This window comes from Oncorhynchus mykiss, chromosome 2 (assembly GCF_057628025.1).
Source record: "Oncorhynchus mykiss isolate SJ-2025 chromosome 2, ASM5762802v1, whole genome shotgun sequence".
NCBI classification, from domain to species: domain Eukaryota; kingdom Metazoa; phylum Chordata; class Actinopteri; order Salmoniformes; family Salmonidae; genus Oncorhynchus; species Oncorhynchus mykiss.
In genome coordinates, this window is record NC_143023.1 from 54248660 (window position 1) to 54273596 (window position 24937).

The 24937-nt window shown below is 41.8% G+C and overlaps 1 protein-coding gene across 8 annotated transcripts in view; it reads left to right on the forward strand.

Moving 5' to 3' along the window:
- The window catches only part of dgkzb (diacylglycerol kinase, zeta b), a 92442-nt gene that overhangs the window by 54755 nt on the left and 12750 nt on the right, over positions 1 to 24937 (forward strand). For 6 of the 8 annotated variants that reach the window (XM_021565393.3, XM_090217042.1, XM_021565401.3 and 3 more), the window contains exons 2-22: positions 5471 to 5579; positions 5925 to 6020; positions 7414 to 7491; positions 7589 to 7645; positions 7813 to 7881; positions 11177 to 11248; positions 11593 to 11709; positions 11814 to 11885; positions 12018 to 12113; positions 14467 to 14549; positions 14674 to 14734; positions 14948 to 15061; positions 15509 to 15649; positions 17623 to 17701; positions 17806 to 17861; positions 18091 to 18153; positions 18391 to 18464; positions 20682 to 20793; positions 21085 to 21284; positions 21676 to 21776; positions 24799 to 24890. In XM_021565393.3, the coding sequence (XP_021421068.2) occupies positions 5471 to 5579; positions 5925 to 6020; positions 7414 to 7491; positions 7589 to 7645; positions 7813 to 7881; positions 11177 to 11248; positions 11593 to 11709; positions 11814 to 11885; positions 12018 to 12113; positions 14467 to 14549; positions 14674 to 14734; positions 14948 to 15061; positions 15509 to 15649; positions 17623 to 17701; positions 17806 to 17861; positions 18091 to 18153; positions 18391 to 18464; positions 20682 to 20793; positions 21085 to 21284; positions 21676 to 21776; positions 24799 to 24890 (1942 nt within the window). Of the gene's footprint in view, positions 1 to 1619; positions 2963 to 5470; positions 5580 to 5924; positions 6021 to 7413; positions 7492 to 7588; positions 7646 to 7812; positions 7882 to 11176; positions 11249 to 11592; positions 11710 to 11813; positions 11886 to 12017; positions 12114 to 14466; positions 14550 to 14673; positions 14735 to 14947; positions 15062 to 15508; positions 15650 to 17622; positions 17702 to 17805; positions 17862 to 18090; positions 18154 to 18390; positions 18465 to 20681; positions 20794 to 21084; positions 21285 to 21675; positions 21777 to 24798; positions 24891 to 24937 lie in introns of those variants that run through there. The other 2 variants (XM_021565352.3, XM_021565373.3) reach the window with 1 other exon arrangement.

Sequence of the window (24937 nt, forward strand, 5' to 3'; positions counted from 1 at the left end):
TCACAATCCACAGTTGGGTCACCACCCACTGTCCTCCCTTCCACTCGCATACTGTTTTGTTCAGCTGATAACTGTTTTTTCTTTCTGTCATCTGGTGGTTAAAGCAAGAGTGTGGACAAACCGTCTCTCTCGCTTTTGCTCTCACTCTCTCTCCAATTAATGGCACCAAAATTTCACATAACTGAAATTTGGACCAGCCTTGATTTCAACTTCCACAGATTCTGGACCGGCCTTCATTTGGCCCGAACATAGACTTCCATGATTGGTATAGATTTGGTCTGACGGGACCAAATATGAACCAATCATAGATGGCTATGTTTCACAAGTTTGGACAGCACAGTACAGTACATTACAGTAGAGTACAGTAAAGAAAAGTAGAGGATATTTCTGTACAGTACGGTCCTGTACTATACTGTAAAGTAGAATAGAGTGGACTAGTCTTCAGTACAGTACACAGTAGAGCACACGAGTTGCGTACACTATAAAGTACTATACTGAACTATACTGTGCTGTGCTGTACTGAACTATACTTTACTGCACTGAACGTACTGAACTCTACTCTACTATGCTGTACTTTACTGTACTCATTTCTACTGTATTGGACATTGATGTTCAAACTTGTGAAACATAGATGTCTCTGATTAGTTCAGATTTGGTCCGATCCGGAACAACCAAATTTGGTATTTTTTGGTGGTGGAGCTCATTGAAATAATATCCAGTGTGTAGAATAATACCCAAATATACAAAGGGAATGTTGCATATTAATACCATTGTGTACCTATTTAGGATACACCACATCTCAAGGCCATCAGACTGTTAAACAGCCATCGCTAACATTGAGTGGCTGCTGCCAACATACTGACTCATCTCTAGCCACTTTAACAATAAAAAATGGATGTAATAAATGTATCACTAGCCACTTTAAACAATGCCACTTTATATAATGTTTACATACCCTACATTACTTATCTCATATGTATATACTGTACTCTATACCATCTACTGCATCTTGCCTATGCCTTTCGGCCATCGCTCGTTCATATGTTTTTATGTACATATTCTTATTCATTCCTTCACACTTGTGTGCATAAGTTAGTTGTTGTGAAATTGTTAGATTACTTGTTAGATATTACCGCGTGGTCGGAACTAGAAGCACAAGCATTTCGCTACACTCGCATTAACATCTGCTAACCATGTGTATGTGACAAATAAAATTTGATTTGATTATTGAAAAGAATGACATTCATATCCATAATTATGCATTTCTGTGTAGTACAGATCAGGGACCCATGATGAAATCGTTACTGCAATTATGTTACCGGGTGTAAATCCACTTCAATTACTGGAGTTCAATAACCAAAATAGATTTTTTCAAACCCTTATCGTGGAATTGCCCTATGCAAAATGTGTCAACTTTAAGCACCTCTACCCCTTGTATTGTCATGTTTTATCATTACAAAAAGTCACCTTGTGACAACTTCCACCATGGACTAACATGTATGAAAGGTTTCATTCAAATCAAAAGGGGTGCAGTCATGGACCCAGTTAGACCCAGATATATCCGGTTCAGTTGAGACGACCTGTCCATATGTATTTCTTTCTACGATTACTTATAATCCCAACACAAATAATATATTATGACTGCGTAATGGACACTGAAAGGTCTTCATATATCTGTGATCTATTTCAGAAACAGGCAAGTATGACTTAACGTCCTCCAGTTCATATAACTATGCCCTTCTTATTGCTTTTTTCTCACTGGTATTGTGTACCCTTGCACACAGTATTGCTTTCTTAAGATAGCAGTAGGTGGTGGTGTCTAATTCTGTAACCCAAGCTTATGGACTCATTTCTGCACCAACAGCCACAAAGGAGTATTTAAAAAAGGGCAGTATCTCCCTCAGGCTACCATGGATACCTTTTTCCGCCGCCACTTTAAGAGGAAGGAGACGGGTTCGCGGGACGAGGAAGAGGTGGAGCTGGACTATTGCTGCAGTAACCGCCGCCCCAGTGTTGCCGTGCCGACCAGTAAGGCTCGCCGGCGCTCTAGAGTGGGCCTCCCCTCAGCCGTTCTGGCCCAACGGCGCCGCTCCAGCGTGCAGCTACAGGAGCTCCCGCTGGCGGGGGGTTGCTGCACGGGGGGCGGCCGGCTGGCCAAGGTGGCCGGCTATGCCAAATCATCCTACTCCAAGTCATCCTCCAGCAGCCATGTCCGGAGACGCTCAAGTACCACCACGCTCAGCATGAACCCGCGCTTTGCTGTGCGCCACCGCAAGCTGCGCACCATCGACACGCACCTGCTGGGGCCCTCGATGCTGCTGGCCAGCCTTATCCAGATGACTGAGGAGGAGGAGGGCGGGGGAAGGGGGAACCTGTTCCTGCCAGCTGGGGAGCAGCAGGTGGAGATGAGGGGCAGTGGAGGTGGCAGCAGGGCCCTGTCCCGCTCCAGCACCCTACACTCAGACGGCGACAGCAACGACGACGACCACAGCCTTTCCGAGGACAGCCAGCTCTTCGACCCCGACGAGGAGCTCCAGCACCAGGCTGAAGTAGTGGAGGAGGTTGACGTTTCCGACAGGGAAATAGAGGACACTTCCTGGTGGCTTACCCAACGTTCCCCGTCGCCGCTGGGGGTGGTGGCCGAGAGAGTCTCCTCATCTCGGCCCCTCATACGCGCCCCCCGCTGCCTGCGGAGAAACTCGTCCCGTCTCTCGCCGGGTGAGGCCACGCCATACGGCCGCTACTGTGGGCGCTCCAGACAGATAAGGCAGCGGCGAATCGCTACCATCTCCAAAGCAGGCAGCCCCTGGCCAGGGAGGGGGCATCCACTGCCCAACCGCCGGAGCTCAACCGTCTACCTCAGCCACCCCGTCTTCTGCAGGAGCCACTCAGCAGGTTCACTCAGCTCTGCCCTGGGGGCCTACTACGACCCCCGGCTGGAGACATGGAGTGGGTTCCTTCTGTATGTAGTCCATTACCTCCATCAGACAGGGTCCCATCTTTGTTAGAGTTCTTCCATCGTAACTCCTGAGTGAATCTGTGGTAGCAAGCTGCTTTGTCTTGTTTTGTGATAGTACTATCTCACTGTCCTTTTAATTTGAGGAGGAACGTTGTGTTTTTTTGTGACAATGCTCATAACTCCTGTGGTGATATTTTCTAAGGCAAACATTTGTGACATAGGTTAGGCCTATCCAAAAGCTCCCAGAGACCACCTATTTTGTTTAAATACTAACAAATAGTCTCTAGTTCTTATGGTATAATGAACCTACCCCATATCAGATGTACTCCTCATACAGTGGGGAGAACAAGTATTTGATACACTGCCGATTTTAGCAGGTTTTCCTACTTACAAAGCATGTAGAGGTCTGTAATTTTTATCATAGGTACACTTCAACTGTGAGAGACGAAATCAAAAACAAAAATCCAGAAAATCACATTGTATGATTTTTAAGTAATTAATTAGCATTTTATTGCATGACATAAGTATTTGATCACCTACAAACCAGTAAGAATTCTGGCTCTCACAGACCTGTTAGTTTTTCATTAAGAATCCCTCCTGTTCTCCACTCATTACCTGTATTAACTGCACCTGTTTGAACTTGTTACCTGTATAAAAGACACCTGTCCACACACTCAATCAAACAGACTCCAACCTCTCCACAATGGCCAAGACCAGAGAGGGTGTAAGGACATCAGGGATAAAATTGTAGACCTGCACAAGGCTGGGATGGGCTACAGGACAATAGGCAAGCAGCTTGGTGAGAAGGCAACAACTGTTGGCGCAATTATTAGAAAACGGAAGAAGTTCAAGATGACGGTCAATCAGCCTTGGTCTGGGGCTCCATGCAAGATCTCACCTCGTGGGGCATCAATGATCATGAGGAAGGTGAGGGATCAGCCCAGAACTACACGGCAGGACCTGGTCAATGACCTGAAGAGAGCTGGGACCACAGTCTCAAAGAAAACCATTAGTAACACACTATGCCGTCATGGATTAAAATCCTGCAGTGCACGCAAGGTCCCCCTGCTCAAGCCAGTGCATGTCCAGGCCCGTCTGAAGTTTGCCAATGACCATCTGGATGATCCAGAGGAGGAATGGGAGAAGGTCATGTGGTCTGATGAGACAAAAATAGAGCTTTTTGGTCTAAACTCCACTCGCCGTGTTTGGAGGAAGAAGAAGGATGAGTACAACCCCAAGAACACCATCCTAACCGTGAAGCATGGAGGTGGAAACATCATTCTTTGGGGATGCTTTTCTGCAAAGGGGACAGGACGACTGCACCGTATTGAGGGGAGGATGGATGGGGCCATGTATCGCAAGATCTTGGCCAGCAGTAAGAGCATTGAAGATGGGTCGTGGCTGGGTCTTCCAGCATGACAACGACCCGAAACACACAGCCAGGGCAACTAAGGAGTGGCTCCGTAAAAGCATCTCAAGGTCCTGGAGTGGCCTAGCCAGTCTCCAGACCTGAGCCCAATAGAAAATCTTTGGAGGGAACTGAAAGTCCATATTGCCCAGCGACAGCCCCGAAACCTGAAGGATCTGGAGAAGTTCTGTATGGAGGAGTAGGCCAAAATCCCTGCTGCAGTGTGTGCAAACCTTGTCAAGAACTACAGGAAACGTATGATCTCTGTAATTGTAAACAAAGGTTTCTATACCAAATATTAAGTTCTGCTTTTCTGATGTATCAAATACTTATGTCATGCAATAAAATGCAAATTAATTACTTAAAAATCATACAATGTGATTTTCTGGATTTTGTTTTAGATTCCGTCTCTCACAGTTGAAGTGTACCTATGATAAGAATTACAGACCTCTACATGCTTTGTAAGTAGGAAAACTTGCAAAATCGGCAGTGTATCAAATACTTGTTCTCCCTACCATAAGTGCTGTCCTGTCATTCTCACTCCCCAGTCCATAATGACAACCTCCATAGAGCTACCTCAATAGCGGCACCGCTAACAAAGTAGCGCTAGCTGGTTGGAGCTGAGTAACACTGCTACAGCATTGATCTCCTAGTTAGCATTGCTAGTCTCTCTACTAGTCTTATAGGCGGAAGTGACGTCTCGATAGTGACGAACGGACTGACTATCACTAGTGTCGGTCGAAAATGTTTGTATAATAGCTGAGGAGGAAGATCTAGTGTGTTTTCTGCTCTTGAAAACCCACATGCACACATGGGCACACACACACACACACACACAGAGTATAATGCCTATAAATGTGTTTCAGTGGTTTGATAAAATGTATATGGTGATGTTGATCAATACTTCATTGGATATCTGAAGGGTCAATTGATGAAGTCCATTCAATGTACAGGATGGTGAAATAGTTTCACCTCAAGCTAACTAAATGCATTTCTCGGCTGCCTGCAATTGTTTTTAAATTTGGTTTAAAAGCACAGCCTTGGGTGTTGTACTATACTGCAGAACCTTTTAAAAGGCCAGATTATTTATTGTTTTGTTTCAGGAAAGCTATCGCTAAGTCAGGCCTCCAACACTTGGCAGCCCAGCCCAGCGCCTCAGCCCCAGGCAAGACTGACCCACTTCGAGAGAACTGCAACACTGTCGACTGGAGTGTGAGTATAGCCTCCGGTGTATAACGGTTTAGAAAGGTCCCATTCAAGGCCGCTACAGCAGAGATTCCAGAAATAGCACAATTGGGCCTTTTCTTGTTACGTTGTCCTCATGGAACCTCAAAAAACAGATTTTGAACAACAGAAATGCTATGGTGAAGATTTGCTTAGTTGCGTGTGTTCACACAGGTTTTAGACAAAAAGAGGTGAAATTAGACAAAAGAGGTGAAATGGGGGTCGCTGCCCAACCAAATATACAGTAGCATTTTCATCTGAGATAAAAAACTGAAAACTGGTGACATTTGTCCAACCTAAATTACTTCCATATTATATTCTCTGTCCTCCCAGGATAATGCCCAGTTTGGGGACCATATCTGGTTTGAGACCAGTGTCTCAGGAGACGTCTGTTACGTTGGAGAGCAGTACTGCGTCACAAAGACAATGGTGAGCCTTCACTGCAACTGAACTGCACTAGGACGAAGTAATGTGTTTGAGCACCCTCTGTTATTCACAGAAAGACTAATCTGCATCGTATCGTTTATAAAAGTGTATTTTAGATTATTGAGACAGTTACAGTAGTACGTTATTGCAGCATTCTTTTGGGTACATTTTCAATAGAATATGTTGTCTAATGATTTATTAGTGTGGTGTGCAAAATCAGCCACACTTTTAAATATTGTAGCACATATTTCTGACTTATAGTTATTATTTTTTGCAACACTACTCCTCATACAGTTTAAACTAGAAACACCGTTCAAAATGTAAAATGTACAGACTGGTCTGGAATAGTGTGCTTGTATACAGCTATTTGATACTATTTATAGTTTTTACATTTTTATTAAACTCCATCCGCTTTCATGGGATTTCTTCAACGTTCTAAAGCTTCCATTGTGAGATCACAACTTCCAACATTCCATTCACTGTGAATGCAACAATGCAACTGTTGACACAAAACAACTCCTTTGACCACTTTCCCGAAACAAGTTAGACAAAAGGTTGGAGAATATGAAATCTTTCTCTACTTCTCTGCTATTCAAATCTTAAATCAGTTTAAAAAATGTAACCACATCAACATTTTCTCAAACTCTTTATAAACAACTGATATTTTTACCATTTTCCCAACAAGTTAGGCAAAAAGTTAGAGAGGTATGACATCTTGGTCTACTTCTGTTATTCAAATCTGAAATCATAACAAAAGTCTCTTCTACCAATCAATAGTTTAGAGCAGTGGTTCTCAATCCTGGTCCTGGGGACCCAAAGGGGTGCACAGTTTTGTTTTTGCCCCAGCAGTACACACCTGATTCAAATCAAAGCCTTTTGATGAGTTGATCATTTGAATCAGCTGTGTAGTGCTAGGGCAAAAACAACATTGTGCACCCCTTTGGGTCCCCAGGACCAGGATTGAGAACCAGTGGTTTAGCGTGACAATAGCTAGCTAATGTCAGCTAACAGCTCTATTGTCTTGTTATTGAGCAGCACAAATGGAGCCATTGCTATGGATACCAATGCATTTCAATGGCAAATAAGGGCCATAGACTGGTGAAATATGCCTGATATTACATCTACTTTTTGAACTATAGCCATACAAAAATTTGCATAAATTAACATGGGTTTGAATGAGAACCATAGCAATACAGAGGTAGCTATTCAAAATGGTCCTAATCAACTACACTGGACAAAAATATAAACACAACATGTAAATGTTTAATGAGATGAAAAACATACTTTTAAAGAGCTGAAGCAAGTCACACAATTTTTCTTCATGAAAATTACCATCTGGTTTATTATTAGCATTGGCCACATAAAGCTAAATATTTTCTCTGTGATTCTACCACAGCAAAAGTCCGTGGCGAGGAAGAAATGTGCTGGCTGCAAAATAGCAGTCCACACCATGTGTATCGAGCAGCTAGAAAAGGTGACTATAAATTTGACCAATTATTAGATTATACTTATACAACATAACCAGGAATATTTATGTTTTTGACCAACGATGTTGTATTTTCTCTCCACAGATCAATTTTAGATGTAAGCCATCGTTTAGGGAACCCGGATCTCGAAATGTTCGAGAGGTCAGTATCTTTCTGGTCCCTGCACCACTTATTATTCGTTTCTCTCCAAGTTATTTGTTCTTTGACTGTATTTCTGTCTCACTAACTGATTCAGTCTACATTAGTCAATTTCAATGTCAGTGCATCACGATGTGTTATGTGATTCAACAATGTTTCCTAAATTCCAGCCCAACGTTGTCCGTCACCATTGGGTCCACAGGAGGCGCCAGACTGGGAAGTGTCGACAGTGTGGGAAGGTCAGTGAGAACCATTCACCAACCATATATTCACAAACAGTGCCTTCAGAAAGTATGCACACCCCTTGACTTTTCCCACATTTTGTTATGTTACAGTTTGAATTTAAAATGGATTCAAATTAGATTTTGTGTCACTGGCCTACACACAGTACCCCATCATTTGTTTTTACAAGTCAATTAAACATGAAAAGCTGAAAAGTCTTAATAAGTATTCATCTCCTTTGTTATGGCAAACCTAAATAAGTTCAGAAATAAAAATGTGCTTAACAAGTCACATAATAGGTACCCCATCTCTGTACCCTACACATAGAATTATCTGTAAGGTCCCTCAGTCGTGCAGTTAATTTCAAGCACAGATTCAACTACAAAGACCAGGGAGGGTTTCCAATGCCTCTCAATGAAGGGCACTTATTGGTAGATGGGTAAAAAAAAAAGCAGACATTGAATATCCCTTTGAGCATGGTGAAGTTATTAATTACACTTTGGATGGTGTATCAATACATCCAGTCACTACAGAGATACAGGCGTCCTTCCTAACTCAGTTGCCGGAGAGGAAGGAAACCGCTCAGGGATTTCACCAATGGTGACGTTAAAACAGTTACAGAGTGTAATGGATGTTATAGGCAAAAACTGAGGATGTATCTACAATAGTGTATTACTCTACAATACTAACCTAAATGACAGGGTGAAAAGAAGGAAGCCTGTACAGAATAAAAATATTCCAAAACATGCTTCCTGTTTGCAATAAGGCACTAAAGTAAAACTGCAAAAAATGTTTGCAAAAAAATTAACTTTAATCCTGAAAACAAAGTATTATGTTTAGGGCAAATCCAACACAACACGTCAATGAGTACCACTCTTCATATTTTCAAGCATGGTGGTGGCTGCATCATGTTATGGGTATGCTTGTCAATGGCAAGGACTAGGGAGTTTTTTTAGGATAAAAATAAATGGAATATTGTGAAACAGAGGAAAACCTGGATATGTCTGCTTTCCAACAGACACTGGGAGAAAAATGTACCTATAAGCAGGACTATAACATAAAACGCAAGGACAAATATACACTGAAGTTGCTTACCATGGCAACATAGAAAGTTCCAGAGTGGCCTAGTTACAGTTTTGACTTAAATCTGCTTGAAAATCTATGGCAATACTGGAAAATGGCTGTCTTGCAATGATCAACAACCAACTTGACAGAGCTTGAAGAATTTTTTAAAGAAACGTGCACATATTATATAATCCAGATGTGCAAAGCTCTTAGATACTTACCCAGAAAGACTCACATCTGTAATCGCTGCCAAAGGTGATTCTAACATATATTGACTCAGAGGTGTGAATACTTATCTAAATTAGATATTTATATATTTAATTTATAATAAATATGCACAAATTTCGAAAAACATGTTTTTACTTTGTTATTGTGAGTAGATGGGTGAGAGAAAAAAAGATTTAATCTGTTTTGAATTCAGGCTGTAACACAAAATGTGGAGAAGTCAAAAAGTATTGGGACAGTGACACATTTTTTGTTGTTTTGGCTCTGTACTCCAGCACTTTAGATTGAAATGATACTATGAGGTTAAAGTGCAGACTGTCAGCTTTAATTTGAGGGTATTTTCATCCATATCGGGTGAACCGAAATTACAGCACTTTTTGCACATAGTCCCTTCATTTTAGGGGACCAAAAGTATTTGGAAAAATGTACTTATGTGTACTTGTTGGATGCATTTGCTGTTTGCTTTGGTTGTGTTTCAGATGTCTTTGTTATCAATAGAAATGAATGGTAAATAATGTATTGTCATTTTGGAGTCACTTTTATTGTAAATAAGAATAGAATATGTTTCTAAACTTACGTGTAGTCATAAATGAATTGTGAATAATGATGTGAGAAAGTTACAGATGCACAAATATCATACCCCCAAGACATGCTAACCTCCCACGATTACAATAACAGTGGAGGTTAGCATTTTTTTGAAGGGGGGGGTATGATATTTGTGCATCTATAACTTTAACACTCATCATTATTCACGATTCATTCAGGATAGTGGTTCCCAAACTTTTTATAGTCCCGTACCCCTTCAAACATTCAACCTCCAGCTGTGTATCCCCTCTAGCACCAGGGTCAATGCACTCTCAAATGTTGTTTTTTGCCATCATTGTATGCCTGCCACACACTATACGATATATTTATTAAACAAAATAATGAGGGTGAGTATTTGTCACATCCTGGCTCGTGGGAAGTGACAAAGAGCTCTTATAGAACCAGGGCACAAGTAATGATAATCAATCATTTTGCTCTTTATTTAGTTATTGTACATTATTCTCGCTCCAAAAATTCCCGTGGCTTATATTTCTAATTATAACGTGTCGTTTCTAAATGTCTGCGCAAGAATAAAGGTTTCTTGTGAGAGAGCAACGGTTTATGTGATTGGATGTTAATTATCTGACTAGACTACCTATATTTGACATTGTGTTGTTATTTCGCTGAATACTAGATGGCAAAATTTTATTTTTGGCAGTGAAACGAGGCTACTCAGGTGAGAAAAAAACCTCACCCAAATGTATAGCCCAGTTGGAAAATAGAAATGTACTGTTTGAAAATGTGAAAGATTTTTTAAATTTTTAATATTTTTATTTTTCATTTTTTAATGTGAATCACATTTCTATTTGATGTACCCGCAACGGCATTGCGAGTACCCCTGATTCAGGACTATCCGTAATCATGTAGAGTCACAAGCTTGATGTAATCATTGCGTGCTAGGAATGTGGTACCAAATACTAAACCTTTGAGTACTTTAATACACATATAAGTGCATTTGTTCCAATACCTTTGGTCCCCTATACATTTGGGGACTATGTACAAAAAAGTACTGTAACTTCTAAATGGTTCACCTGATATGGATGAAAATACCCTAAAATTAAAGCTGACAGTCTGCACTTTAACCTCATAGTCATAATAATTTCAAATCCACATTTCTGGAGCCAAAACAACAAAACATTTGTCACTGTCCCAATACTTTTGGAGCTCACTCTACAGCACAGGTGTCAAATTCAACCGAGTGGCTGTGGGTTTTTGCTCCACCCTTGTACTTGATTAAAGGAATTAAGGTCACTAATTAGTAAGGAACTCCCCACACCCGGTTGTCTCGGGTTTAATTGAATGGAAAAAACAAAAACCTGCAGGCACTTGGCCCTCCGTGGAAGGAGTTTGACACCCCTGCTCTACACATACTCAAGTACTGCAAACCATTAAGAGCTGTCAACGCAAATTTGTAAAATGTTACTTATTCCTCTACAGGGTTTTCAACAGAAGTTCTCATTCCATAGTAAAGAGATTGTTGCAATCAGCTGTTCTTGGTGCAAACAGGCAGTAAGTACCCGTAGTCCATAGGCTGTATCAACTGTTAAAATAAGTATGGTCCCTATTCACACCCTTTTCCCTTGGCACTAACTCTTCGATGTTTGCACATCTGAAGGGTCTGGATAGGTATACACAGTATAGTGGTCGAGCTTCCACTTTGTTTCTTCCACCTTACAGTTCTGCAAACATAGAAAGGTTAAGGCCAAGGGGAAAGGATGGGGAGCACATTGGGACATACTAACTTTGGGTCAGTTTGAGATGGATATTTTAGTTTGGAGCAGAGAGTGGAGTTGTGTATCCTGACTTTGGTAACTTTGGTATGGTTATTGATTGTTGTACTCTCCTCTGTCCAGTATCACAACAAGGTGACGTGCTTCATGCTACAGCAGATCGAGGAGCCTTGCTCGCTGGGAGCTCACGCCTCCGTCATAGTGCCGCCCACCTGGATCATCCGGGTCCGCAAACCACAGGTACTACAATGATCCACACACACACACACACACACACACACACACACACACACACACACACAGTTATGTTGATTCAATGGATGTATTTGTTTTTGTCTTCTCAGACATCATTAAAATCAAGTAAAAAGAAGAAACGCACATCTCTGAAAGGGAAGCCAAGTAAGAAGGTAGTAGAGGTAAGGAAAATCGTATTAACATATACATATTGTGATTATGATAATGTCCTCTTACGTTATCTCATTTGATGATGAGAACATTGAGATAACAGAGGACACATCTTAGTGTCTCGACTGTTTTCTCTGCTCCAGGATGGTCGATGGAAGCCCTTCATAGTAAAGCCTGTTCCCTCGCAACTCATGAAACCTCTGCTGGTGTTCGTCAACCCCAAAAGTGGAGGCAACCAGGTGAGTTTGCTCAATGTCCACAGCTCCCTTGACACCACTGTGTATGGGGATTTGTCCACACAACTCAAACATACAGTGCATTCGGAAAGTATTCAGACCCCTTGACTTTTTCCACATTTTGTTAAGTTATAGCCTTATTCTAAAATTGATTAAATAAAACATTCCTCATCAATCTACACACAATCACCATAATGAAAATGTGAAAACAAGTTTTTATACATTTTTCCAAATGTATATAAAAAAATATATATAATTCACATAAGCTTTCAGGCGCTTCTGCTATGAGACTCGAAATTGAGCTCAGGTGCATCCTGCCTACATTGATCATCCTTGAGATGTTTCTACAACTTGATTGGAGTCCACCTGTGATAAATTCAATTGATTGGACATGATTTGGAAAGGCACACACCTGTCTATATAAGGTCCCACAGTTGACATGGCATGTCAGAACAAGCCATGAGGTTGAAGGAATTGTCCGTAGAGCTCAGAGACAGGATTGTGTCGGCACAGATCTGGGGAAGGGTACCAAAAGAACACCGTGGCCTCCATCATTCTTAAATGTAAGAAGTTTGAACCACCAAGACTATTCCTAGAGCTGGCTGCCTGGGCAAACTGAGCAATTGGGGGAGAAGGGCCTTGGTCAGGGAGGTGACCAAGAACCCGATGGTCAATCTAGCAGAGCTCCAGAGTTCCTCTGAGGAGATGGGAGAACCTTCCAGAAGGACAACCGTCTCTGCAGCACTCCACCAATCAGGCCTTTATGGTAGAGTGGCCGGACGGAAGCCACACTCCTCAGTAAAAGGCACATGACAGCCCGCTTGGAGTTTGCCAAAAGGGACCTGAAGGACTCAGACCATGAGAAACAAGATGCTCTGGTCTGATGAAACCAAAATTGAACTCTTTGGCCTGAATGCCAAGCGTCACATCTGGGGGAAACCTGACACCATCCCTACGGTGAAGCATGATGGTGGCAGCATCATACAGTGGGGAAGTTTTTCAGCAGCAGGGACTAGGAGACTAGTCAGGATTGAGGGAAAGATGAACGGTGCAAAGTACAGAGAGATCATTGATAAAAACCTGCTCCAGAGCTCTCTGGACCTCAGACTGGGGTGAAGGTTCACCTTCCATCAGGACAACGACCCTAAGCACACAGCCAAGGCAACTCAGGAGTGGCTTCGGGACAAGTCTTTGACTGTCCTTGAGTCGCCCAGCCAGAGCCCGGACTTGAACCCGATCTAATATCTTTGGAGAGATCTGAAAATAGCTGTGCAGCGACTCTCTCCATCCAACCTGACAGAGCTTGAGAGGATCTGCAGAGATGAATGGGAGAAACTCCCCAAATACAGGTGTGCCAAGCTTGTAGAGCCATACCCAAGAAGACTTGAGGCTGTAATCACTGCCAAAGGTGCTTCTACAAAGTACTGAGTAAAGGGTCTGAATACTTATGTAAATGTACTATTTCAGTTTTTTATTTTTGATAAATTAGCAAAAATGTTAACTGTTTTTGTTGTTTTGGGGTATTGTGTGTCGATTGATGATAAAAAAATACCTATTTAATCAAATTTAGAATAAGACTGTAACGTAACAAAATGTGTAAAAAGTCAAGGGGTCTGAATACTTTCCGAATGCACTGTACATTGATGTCAATGAGAGATTTACGCTGAAGTTAGTTACACTTTCTACATCCCTTAGTGTAGAAATGAATTACTGATGATGTTGATGCGTTGTGGGACCCCGACCCAACAGCTTAACCTTTACAGTAAAGTATTTTATGTTAGAGAGCGACATATGTGTTACTACTCTGACAGGGCTACCTCATCACGTGAATTCCAAATATGGCTGTCGCGGTGACCGTATTACCGCCACACCGGCAGTCACAATTCATAACGTCGTTAAATCCCTGTGAACGTTGGTCACGGTAATCCCATCCAAAACGTTGCATATGAATGGCGCTGATGGATATTCTACCAAATTTGTTAACGGCCTTCGCTAATGGCCTGGTACGCAGCGCTCTATTGTCCCTCCAATCACTTTCTGAACACTTCATGATTGATTTTGAATAATCTGAATGATGAGGACAATGTTGTTATTTTTTAACATCAACATGCAGCCCTTATGTTTTGTTTTCTATGACATTCCTAGATTTATAGGCCTAATCTATTTTATTGTGATGGTATAGGCTGTATTAAATGTATTTTACTTTTTAAAATGTAGATGTTCCAATGGCAGCTTGTATGCGTGGAAGCCCAGAGATGCTTAACATGTTTATGTTAATTAATGGTCAATTACCATGAGACCGGCAGTCATTTTTAATGACAATTACCGGCTGACAAAATGTCTATTGTTTTTGCAGGGAGCCAAGATCATCCAGTCGTTCATGTGGTACCTCAACCCCCGACAGGTGTTTGACCTCACCCAGGGAGGGCCCAAGGAGGGGTAAGAAACACGCAACAACTGCATTCACAAACGCTAACGGTTTGGTCATGTTTAGAATGAAATAACAACGTAAGCAGTTGTTGTGTTTTTAATTAGTGTGCCGGTTGTGTTTTTATCCCTCAAGGTTAGAAATGTATTCCAAAGTGCCCAACCTGCGGATTTTGGCGTGTGGAGGGGATGGAACAGTGAGTACTAGACATCAGCGCTTCACATTAGTAATATTATAATTAATATAATAATCATTTTTGAAAATCCTGAAACGTAATGCATATAAGGACTGTAAGAAGAGGAATAGTTCACTGTCTGCCTCTGACTGTGGCGTGTGCCATTCAGAAAGTGGCGTGTGCCATTCAGAAAGTGGCGTGTGCCATTCTTGTTCTAATTACCTGGTTTGCCAGGTGGGTTGGATCCTGTCTGTCCTGGACCAGCTCCAGTTGAACCCTGCGCCTGCCGTGGCTGTCCTGCCCTTGGGGACGGGGAACGACCTGGCCAGGACTCTCAACTGGGGAGGGGTGAGTGGCTGGCTGTGTGGAACCACTCCATGAACTAGAGATTTATCCTAGATTATAAACTATGTAGTTTGGTATATGGCCAATATACCACGGCTAAGGGCTGTATTCCGGCACTCTGCGTTGCGTCGTGGTTAAGAACAGCCATTAGCCGTGGTATATTGGTCGTATACCACACCCCCTTGGGTCTTATTGCTTAAAAATACCATGGGCTATTGAATCGCTGTTAGGCTATAGGCTGTCTTGGGTAGGCTAAAGGCTATCTTGTGTCATCAGAGAGGCAAAATGAGGAATGAGACACAGTAGCAAGAAAAGACACCATCAGCAATTAGATTAACACAATACAAGTTGTATTGTTGCAATATTGTTTAAATTATTTCAGTTAGATATTGAGGATGTATGTTTTTGTCTTTTGTTTTTGTGAAATTCCTTTCTGGTCTTTTCCCGCAGGGTTACACTGATGAGCCAGTGTCTAAGATCCTGTCTCATGTGGAGGATGGGAACGTGGTGCAGTTGGATCGCTGGAACCTCCTGGTGGAGCCCAACCCAGAGGCCGTTCAGGAGGAGAAGGACGAGCACCAGACAGACAAGGTTAACTCAGTTTAGAGTGTCTCACACCAGTCGTCAAAAGCTTATAGGCTAATTTTACTATTAGTATTTGCATTGTTTTATGTCTCTGCATAGAGATAAGGACATCACAAGCATAACATTTTAAAATAAAATGTGATTGAAGGATGTCGTTTGTAATTGCTTAATATATTTTTGACGGTATATGCTATGCTATGATCAGTCTCTTAAATTGGTTGTAATTAGGCCAATCTCAAACCTCCCATTCTTTCGAAGATACTTGATAACGCCGTAGCCCAGCGGCTGAAGCCATTTTAAAATTCACACAGTATCTTTGAAACCTACCAATACGGTTTTAGACCATTTCACAGCACTGAGACTGCACTTGTCAAGGTAGTAAATGACCTAATGTTTTCCTCTTACCATGGTCACGGCTCTATTCTTGTTCTTTTAGATTTAAGTGCTGCCTTCGATACGATTGATCATGCTATTCTCACTAAGAGGCTAGAATACTTGGTTGGTCTACGAGGACAGGTTCTCAACTGGTTCAAATCATACCTCTCTGAGTGGTATCAATTCATTAAGCTGGGTGATAATTCATCTGAATGTTCCAAGGTTGAATGTGGCGTTCCCCAAGGTTCTGTGCTTGGACCCCTTTTATTTTACTTGTACATGCTACACCTTGGTAATGTCATCTGCAAGCACAACATCCACTTTTGTTGCAACGCTGATGATACCCAATTATTATAATATTTTAACCCAGACGATGCATGAGACTTGCATCACAGATGTTAAACACTGGATGACAACTTGTTGCTTTTAAACTCTGATAAGACAGAAATTATGCTACTTGGCCACAATACATTTACAAACAATGTGTCAGACCTCACTGTCAACATTGATGGTTGCCTCATTACACCAAACATGGTTCTTAAAAACCTTGGTGTTACCTTTGACCCCGGCCTTCCTTTTTACAACAACATAAAAAGCGCATCCAAAACAGCATACTTCAATCTCAGGAACGTCTCCATAATTAGACACTTCATCCATGCATTTGTTTCATCTAGCCTAGACTACTGTAATGCCCTCCTCTCCAGCTGCTCAGACTGTAATATTAGAAGTCTACAATTTGTACAGAACACTGCAGCTCAGATTTTAACTAACACCAGAAGGCAGGAGAACATTACTCCAGTTTTATCTGCACTACACTGGCTGCCTGTAAACTATCGGTCTGATTTTAAGATCTTACTCTTAACTTTTAAGACACTGCATGGCCTTGCCCCCTTTTATCTGACGGACATGTTCGTTCAATACAACCCAGTGAGGGCACTCCACTCCCAAGGACCCGGTCTGCTTATGATTCCTAGATGCAGAACCAAAGCGGGGGACGGAGTGTTCTCTAGTAAAGCACCTCAGTTGTGGAACAGCTTGCCCTGTCGGGTAAGAGGGGCAGACACCATAGAGGTTTTTAAATAACTTTTAAAAACCCACCTTTTAGCCATGCTTTAGCCATACCTGTACGTTTTTACACTTCCTCCTTCTATTATTGTTTTCATTTGAAGTGTGTTGTAATTTAAAATGCACTTTAAATTAAGTTTGATTTGATTATGGGATTTGTGTAACATGAATGAAACATTTTCTTGGATAAACAGTGCTACCAGTATGCTGATCTACTGTATGTACATCAGCCCTGTACTTATTTTCACATTGACAATTTTGTTGTTGTTTTGGCTCTGTACTCCAGCACTTTGGATTTGGTAATGATACAATGACTGAGGTTAAAGTGCAGACTGTCCGCTTTAATTTGATGATATTTTCATCCATATCGGGTGAACCGTTTAGAAATTCGAGCCCTTTTTGTACATAGTCCCCCCATTTCAGGGGACCAAAAGTATTGGAGTAAAGAGCCAAAGAAACTAAACATTTGTCACTGTCCCAATAATTACGGAGGGCACTGTATTTCTGTTGACATCATGTGTCTCTGCTTTGTTTGTTAGCTCCCAATTGATGTCTTCAACAACTACTTCAGCCTCGGCTTCGACGCTCACGTCACACTGGGGTTCCACGAGTCCAGAGGTTTGTGCATCTTTCGCTAGCTGAAATTATTTTTGCTAGCTGAAATTAGTCACTATAATAAATGTTACTGCAGCAACAGTCTAAAGCAGTCTCTCTCTACTTAGAGGCCAACCCAGAGAAATTCAACAGCCGTTTGCGGAATAAAATGTTCTATGCAGGGGTGAGTGCTTTGACAAAATATATAACTTTGCTCCTCTCCCACTATGGAGTTGTTTGTTCTTTGTCTGATATGCTTTACTATAAATCTAGGGCATGTTCATTAGGGCAAAATGTTTCAAAACGGTTTTAAACGGAAAGCCAGTGTTCTTATTGGACAAGTTCAGATAGTGCATCCCCATTTCGCTTTGTTTCAAACTGTTTTTCTACTCAAACCTGATTCTTTATTGCAGACGGCCTTCTCTGACTTTCTGAGTGGCAGCTCCAAAGACCTTGCCAAACACATTAAAGTTGTGGTGAGTGCAATTCTAGACCTGAATGGGACTAAGACCCAGAGCACAACGAGAAAGAATGTGGATGTGTCCCAAGACTGAGTGTCTATATACCATATTTGATCAGTTTCTAGAATTAACATTTTCATGGTGAAGATGGTAGATTTGTAGGCATGTTTCTAGGATACCAATGTCCATTCTAGAGATATATGTGTAACTCTATGGTCTGTACTCTGTTTTTCTGAAACCCCTCTTTGTCAGTGTGACGGCACAGACCTCACCTCCAAAGTCCAGGACTTGAAGTTGCAATGTCTTGTGTTCCTCAACATTCCCAGGTAAGCGTTTAGAATATTTTGAAACTGGATGCACCTGCATTCAACGTCTTCAGACCCCTTGACTTTTTCCACATTTTGTGACATTACATCCTTATTTTAAAATTGATTAAATAAAAAAATGTCATCATCAGTCTACACACAATACCCGATAAGAAAGGTTTTTATACATTTTTGCAAATGTATAAAAATTTAAATAAAATTTAAAAAAAAACGTATTTATATAAGTAATCAGAACCTTTGCTATGAGACTCGAAATTGAGCTCAGGTGCATCCTGTTTCCATTGATCATCTCTGAGACGTTTCTACAACTTGATTGGAGTCCACCTGTGGTAAAGTCAGTTGGTTGGATATGATTTGGAAAGGCACACACCTCTCTATATAAGGTCCCACAGTTGACAGTGCATGTCAAAGCAAAAACCAAGCTATGAGGTCGAAGGAATTGTCCTTAAAACTCAGAGACAGGATTGTGTCGAGGCACAGGGTAACAAAACATTTATGCGGCGTTGAAGGTCCCCCAAGAACACAATGGCCTCCATCATTCTTAAATGGGAGAAGTTTGGAACCACCAAGACCCTTCCTAGAGCTGTCCGCCCGGTCAAACTGAGCAATTGGGGGAGAAGGGCCTTGGTCAGGGAGGTGATCAAGAACCTGGTGGTCCCGAGTTCCTCTGTGGAGATGGGAGAACCTTTGAGAAGGACAACCATCTCTGTAGCACTCCAACAATCAGGCCTTTACGGTAGAGTGGCCAGATGGAAGCCACTCCTCAATAAAAGGAACATAACAGACCACTTGGAGTTTGCCAAAAGGGAAGGTCTCTCAGGCCATGAGAAACAAGATCCTCTGGTCTGATGAAACCGAGATGGAACTCTTTGGCCTGAGTGCCAAGCGTCACGTCTGGAGGAAACCTGGTACCATCCCTACGGTGAAGGATGGTGGTGGCAGCATCATGCAGTGGGGATGTTTTTCAGCATCAGGGACTGGGAGACTGGTCAGGATCGAGGGAAAGATGAACGGAGCAAAGTACAGAGAGATTCGTGATGAAAACCTGCTCCAGAATGTCCTTGAGTGGCCCAGCCAGAGCCCGGACTTGAACCTGATTGAACATCTCTGGAGAGACCCTGAAAATAGCTGTGCAGTGACTCTCCACATCCAACCTGACAGAGCTTGAGAGGATCTGCAGAGAAGAAGGGAAGAAACTCCCCAAATACAGGTGTGTCAAGCTTGTAGCGTCATACCCAAGAAGACCAGAGGCTGTAATCGCTGCCAAAGGTGCTTCAAAGTACTGAGTAAAGGGTCTGAACACTTATGTAAATGTGAAATTTCAGGTTCTTTTTTTTAAGACATTTGCAAAAATGTCTAAAAACCTGTCTTTGCTTTGTGTATATGGGGTATTGTGTGTAGATTGATGAGGGGGGAAAAAACAATTGAATCCATTTTAGAGTAAGGCTGTAACGTAACAAAATGTGGAAAAAGTCAAGGGGTCTGAATACTTTCCGAATGCAATGTTTACACTCCCATTAATAGACATTGAGTCAATTCAATGGACACACAGAACGATACAAATGGACCAGATGGCATTGTGATGCAGCAGTGTAAGACATAACATGAGCATGTGCTGTATGACACCCTTATAATGTGATATATTCATCTCATTATGAGAGTCACTCGTAGTCTGTTTTGCATGGGACTTGCTATGGGTTAAAGAAGGATCCCCATAATTCCATCCAGGTCAGCGGGAGGGGTCAACCAATGAATTACGCTCCTGAGCAAACATTCTATAACCGCTGCAGGTGGCAGTAACCAACCTTAGCTTTTACCTGTTTAGACTATACACACTCCAGTACAGTAGGTGGTGGTATTCACCTTTTCAGTTTATTTACACATCTATGCCTATACACTCATAGAGGTAGAATAATAAGTAATAAATGGACTACTTTAAATTGAAGATGTCTATCAATATCTCTGCCAATAGCTCTGCCCATGCTGTCACAGAAGAGGTCATTGCAAAGCTAGGAGTTGACCTCTCTAGTGCATTTCAATGGCTTGACAAAATACCAGCCATTTAGAGTCGGTAGAACGTTTCTTTAATATAGAGACATACCATATTAGAAGTCTTATTAAAATACATAATAATAGCTCAGACATGTTTGCAACAAGTTATAAATAATTATTAATTATACCTGTTATCAAGTGTTGTATTTTGATTGTCTGCCATAGTTACTGTGCTGGCACCAAGCCGTGGGGTCACCCCAGTGAGCACCTTGATTTTGAGCCGCAAAGACACGACGACGGCTGTATCGAGGTCATCGGATTCACCATGACCTCTCTGGTGAGCTCTCAACCATACCTGATGTCCTCTGACTTCTCATGGAATATATTAATTACCATTTGTACAGCCTAACATGCACATTGTAGGCTTTGTGTCTGTAGTGACGCCTCAAACACTGAGATGCAGTGCCTTAGACCCCCACGGCACTAAGGAGGGAATGTTGTTTTCATTACAACATCATTGTTTATCTTTCATCAGCATCTCTCAATTTCCATATGGGGGGGGGGGATCAATAAAATGGATTCAATTCAGTTCAATTTTCTCACTCTCTCTTCCTCTCCGTCCCTCCAGGCCACTCTGCAGGTGGGCGGTCACGGCGAGAGGTTGAACCAGTGTAAGGAAGTGACCCTGACCACCTACAAGTCCATCCCCATGCAGGTAGATGGCGAGCCCTGTAAGCTGGCCCCTTCCGTCATCTACATCAACCTGAGGAACCAGGCCAACATGGTGCAGAAGACCAAGAGGAGGATCTCCATGCCCCAGCTCAATGAGTTAGTAACCATAAACCTTGTGATACCGGACCTCAACACTGTGTTCCCGTTCTAGATCAGAAACCTAGAATGAGTGTAGTCGAGGCTAGAGTTAAGGCTATCCATGTGATTCCATATGGATGACTAGTAGCTCTCTCCCAGCCATCAATAATCTATACCAGTGTTTCTTAATCCTGGTTTTAGTGACCCATAAGGGTGCACCTTTTAGTTTTTGCCCTAGCATTAACACCTGATGCCACTAATCAAAGGTTTGATGAGTTGACTAGTGGAATCAGGTGTTTATTGCTAGGGCAAATACTAAAATGTGCACTCCTTTTGGTCCCCAGGACCAGCATTAAGAAACACCTATACAATATGTACAAGCATAATGTTTCTGTCTGTGTCTTCTCAGTCAGCAGCCGGTTCCTGAGAAGCTGCAGATCAGAGTGAGCAGGATCAGCATGCACGCCTATGAGGCCCTGCACTATGACAAGGACAAGCTCAAAGAGGCCTGTGAGTGTAAACATACATATTCTATACACTGCACCTCTGTCATTCCCTTACTAAGGAGACCACTATGGCAGGGATATAGCAGATCTATACATGCAGGCTTTTGCTCCAGCCCATTAGCAAAGGGCATCAACGCTGGGGCCGAGAGACTGAAAAACAGCTTCTATCTCAAGGCCATCAGACTGTTAAATAGCCATCACTAGCACCTAAGCTTCTTGATGACTGGGGGGCAGTATTGAGTAGCTTGGATTAATAAGGTGCCCAGAGTAAACTTCCTGCTACTCAACATAAAAGATAGAATATGCATATAATTAGTATATTTGGATAGAAAACACTCTGACATTTCTAAAACTGTTGGAATGATGTCTGTGAGTATAACAGAACTCATATGGCAGGTGAAAACATGTGAAAAATCCAACCAGGAAGTGAAAAATCTGAGGTTTGTAGTTTTTCAACTAATTGCCATTCCAATATACAGTGTCTGTGGGGTCATTTTGCACTTCCTACGGCTTCCACTAGATGTCAACAGTCTTTAGAACCTTGTTTGATGCTTCTACTGTGAAGGGGGGCCGAATGAGAGGGGATTGAGCCAGGTGTTTGAAAGATTCCCATGAGCTCGTGATGCGAGGTCATGTGAAAGTTACCTCGTGTTCCATTGCTTTTCTACAGACAAAGTAATTCTCCGGTTGGAACATTATTGAAGACGTATGTTAAAAACATCCTAAAGATTAATTCTATACTTAGTTTGACATGTTTCTACGACCTGTAATATAACTTTTTGGATTTTTTTCGTCCGACCTTTCGGCTGGCCCTAACAATAGGAGGTATTTGGACATAAATTATGAACTTCATCGAACAAATCAAACATTTATTGTGGAACTGGGATTCCTGGGAGTGCATTCTGATGAAGATCATCAAAGGTAAGTGAATATTTATAATGCTATTTCTGACTAATGTTGACTCCACAACATGGCGGATATCTCTTTGGCTGTTTTGGCCTCTGAGCACCGTACTCAGATTGTTGCATGGTATGCTTTTTCCGTAAAGTTTTTAAAAAATCTGACACAGCAGTTGCATTAAGGAGAAGTTTATCTAAAGTTTCATGTATTATAGTTGTATCTTTTATCAATGCTTATTATGAGTATTTCTGTAAATTGATGTGGCTCTCTGCAAAATCACTGCATGTTTTGGAACTACTGAACATAACACGCCAATGTAAAATGAGATTTTTGGATATAAATATGCACTTTATCAAACAAAACATACCCGTATTGTGTAACATGAAGTCCTATGAGTGTCATCTGATGAAGATCAAAGGTTAGTGATTAATTTGATCTATATTTCTGCTTTTTGTGACTCCTCTCTTTGGCTGGAAAAATAGCTGTGTTTTTCTGTGACTTGGTGGTGACCTAACATAATCGTTTGTGGTGCTTTCACTGTAAAGCCTTTTTGAAATCAGACCTGTGGATGGATTAACGAGGATTTTATCTTTAAAATGAAGTAAAATACTTGTATGCTTGAGGAATTTTAATTATGAGATTTTTGTTGTTTTGAATTTGGCGCCTTGCACTTTCACTGGCTGTTCACTGGCTGTTAGAGTCAACATTAGAGTCAACATTAGTCAGAAATAGCATTATAAATATTCATTAATTATATGCATATTTTAGCTTTTATGGCTGAGTAGCAGGCAGTTTACGCTGGGCACCTTATTCATCAAAGCTACTCAATACTGCCCCCCAGTCACCAATAAGTTAAACAGCTTAGAAAATTCCAGAAAAGTATGACAATTATTGTGGCTTTAGAAGCTTCTGATAGGCTAATTGACATTAGTTGAGTCAATTGGAGGTGTACCTGTGGATGTATTTCAAGGCCTACCTTCAAACTCAGTTCTTATTTGCCATCATGGGAAAATCAAAAGAAATGAGCCAAGACCTCATAAAAAAAATTGTAGACCTCCAGAAGTCTGATTCATCCTTGGGAGCAATTTCAAAACGTTCACCACGTTCATCTGTACAAACAATAGTACGCAAGTATAAACATCATGGGACCACACAGCCGTCATACCGCTCAGGAAGGAGATGCGTTCTGTCTCCTGGAGATGAACGTACTTTGGTGCGAAAGGTGGAAATCAATCCCAGAACAACAGCAAAGAACCTTGTGAAGATGCTGGAGGAAACAGGTACAAAAGTATCTATATCCACAGTAAAACGAGTCCTATATTGACATAACCTGAAAGGCCGCTCAGCAAGGAAGAAGCTACTGCTCCAAAACCGCCATAAAAAAGCCAGATTGGGGTTTGCAACTGCATATGGGGACAAAGATCGTACTTTTTAGAGGAATGTCCTCTGGTCTGATGAAACAACAATAGAACTGTTTGGCCATAATGACCATCGTTATGTTTAGAGGAAAAAGGGGGAGGCTTGCAAGCCGAAGAACACCATCCCGACATGTGACGCACGGGGGAGGCAGCATCATGTTGTGGGGGTGCTTTACTGCAGGAGGGACTGGTGTGCTTCACAAAATAGATAACATCATGAGAAGGAAATTTTTGTGACTATATTGAAGCAACATCTCAAGACATCAGTCAGGAAGTTAAAGCTTGGTGGGTCTTCCAAGTGGACAATGACCCCAAGCATACTTCCAAAGTTGTGATAAAATGGCTTAAGGACAACAAAGTCAAGGTATTGGAGTGGCCGTCACAAAGCCCTGACCTCAATCCTATAGAAAATGTGTGTGCAGAACTGAAAAAGCGTGAGCGAGCAAGGAGGCCTACAAACCTGACTCAGTTACATCAGCTCTGTCAGGAGGAATGGGCCAAAATTCACCCAACTTATTGTGGGAAGCTTGTGGAAGGCTACCCGAAAATTTGTGTGTATTGTTGTGAAATGGTTTGATATTACTGCACTGTTGGAGCTAGAAACAAGCAATTCGCTACAACAGCAATAACATCTTCTAAACATGTGTATGTGATCAATAAAATTTGATTTGGAAACTACTGTAACAGAATGTCTTTTCCCTGTATCAGCTATTCCACTGGGCATCATCACGGTCCCAGGAGACAGCGATCTGGAGAACTGCCGTTCACACATTGAGAGTCTACAGGATAGTCTGGAAGAGGTATGTAGAAGACGTACAGTTGTGGGAACTAAAGCGCTTTTAAAACC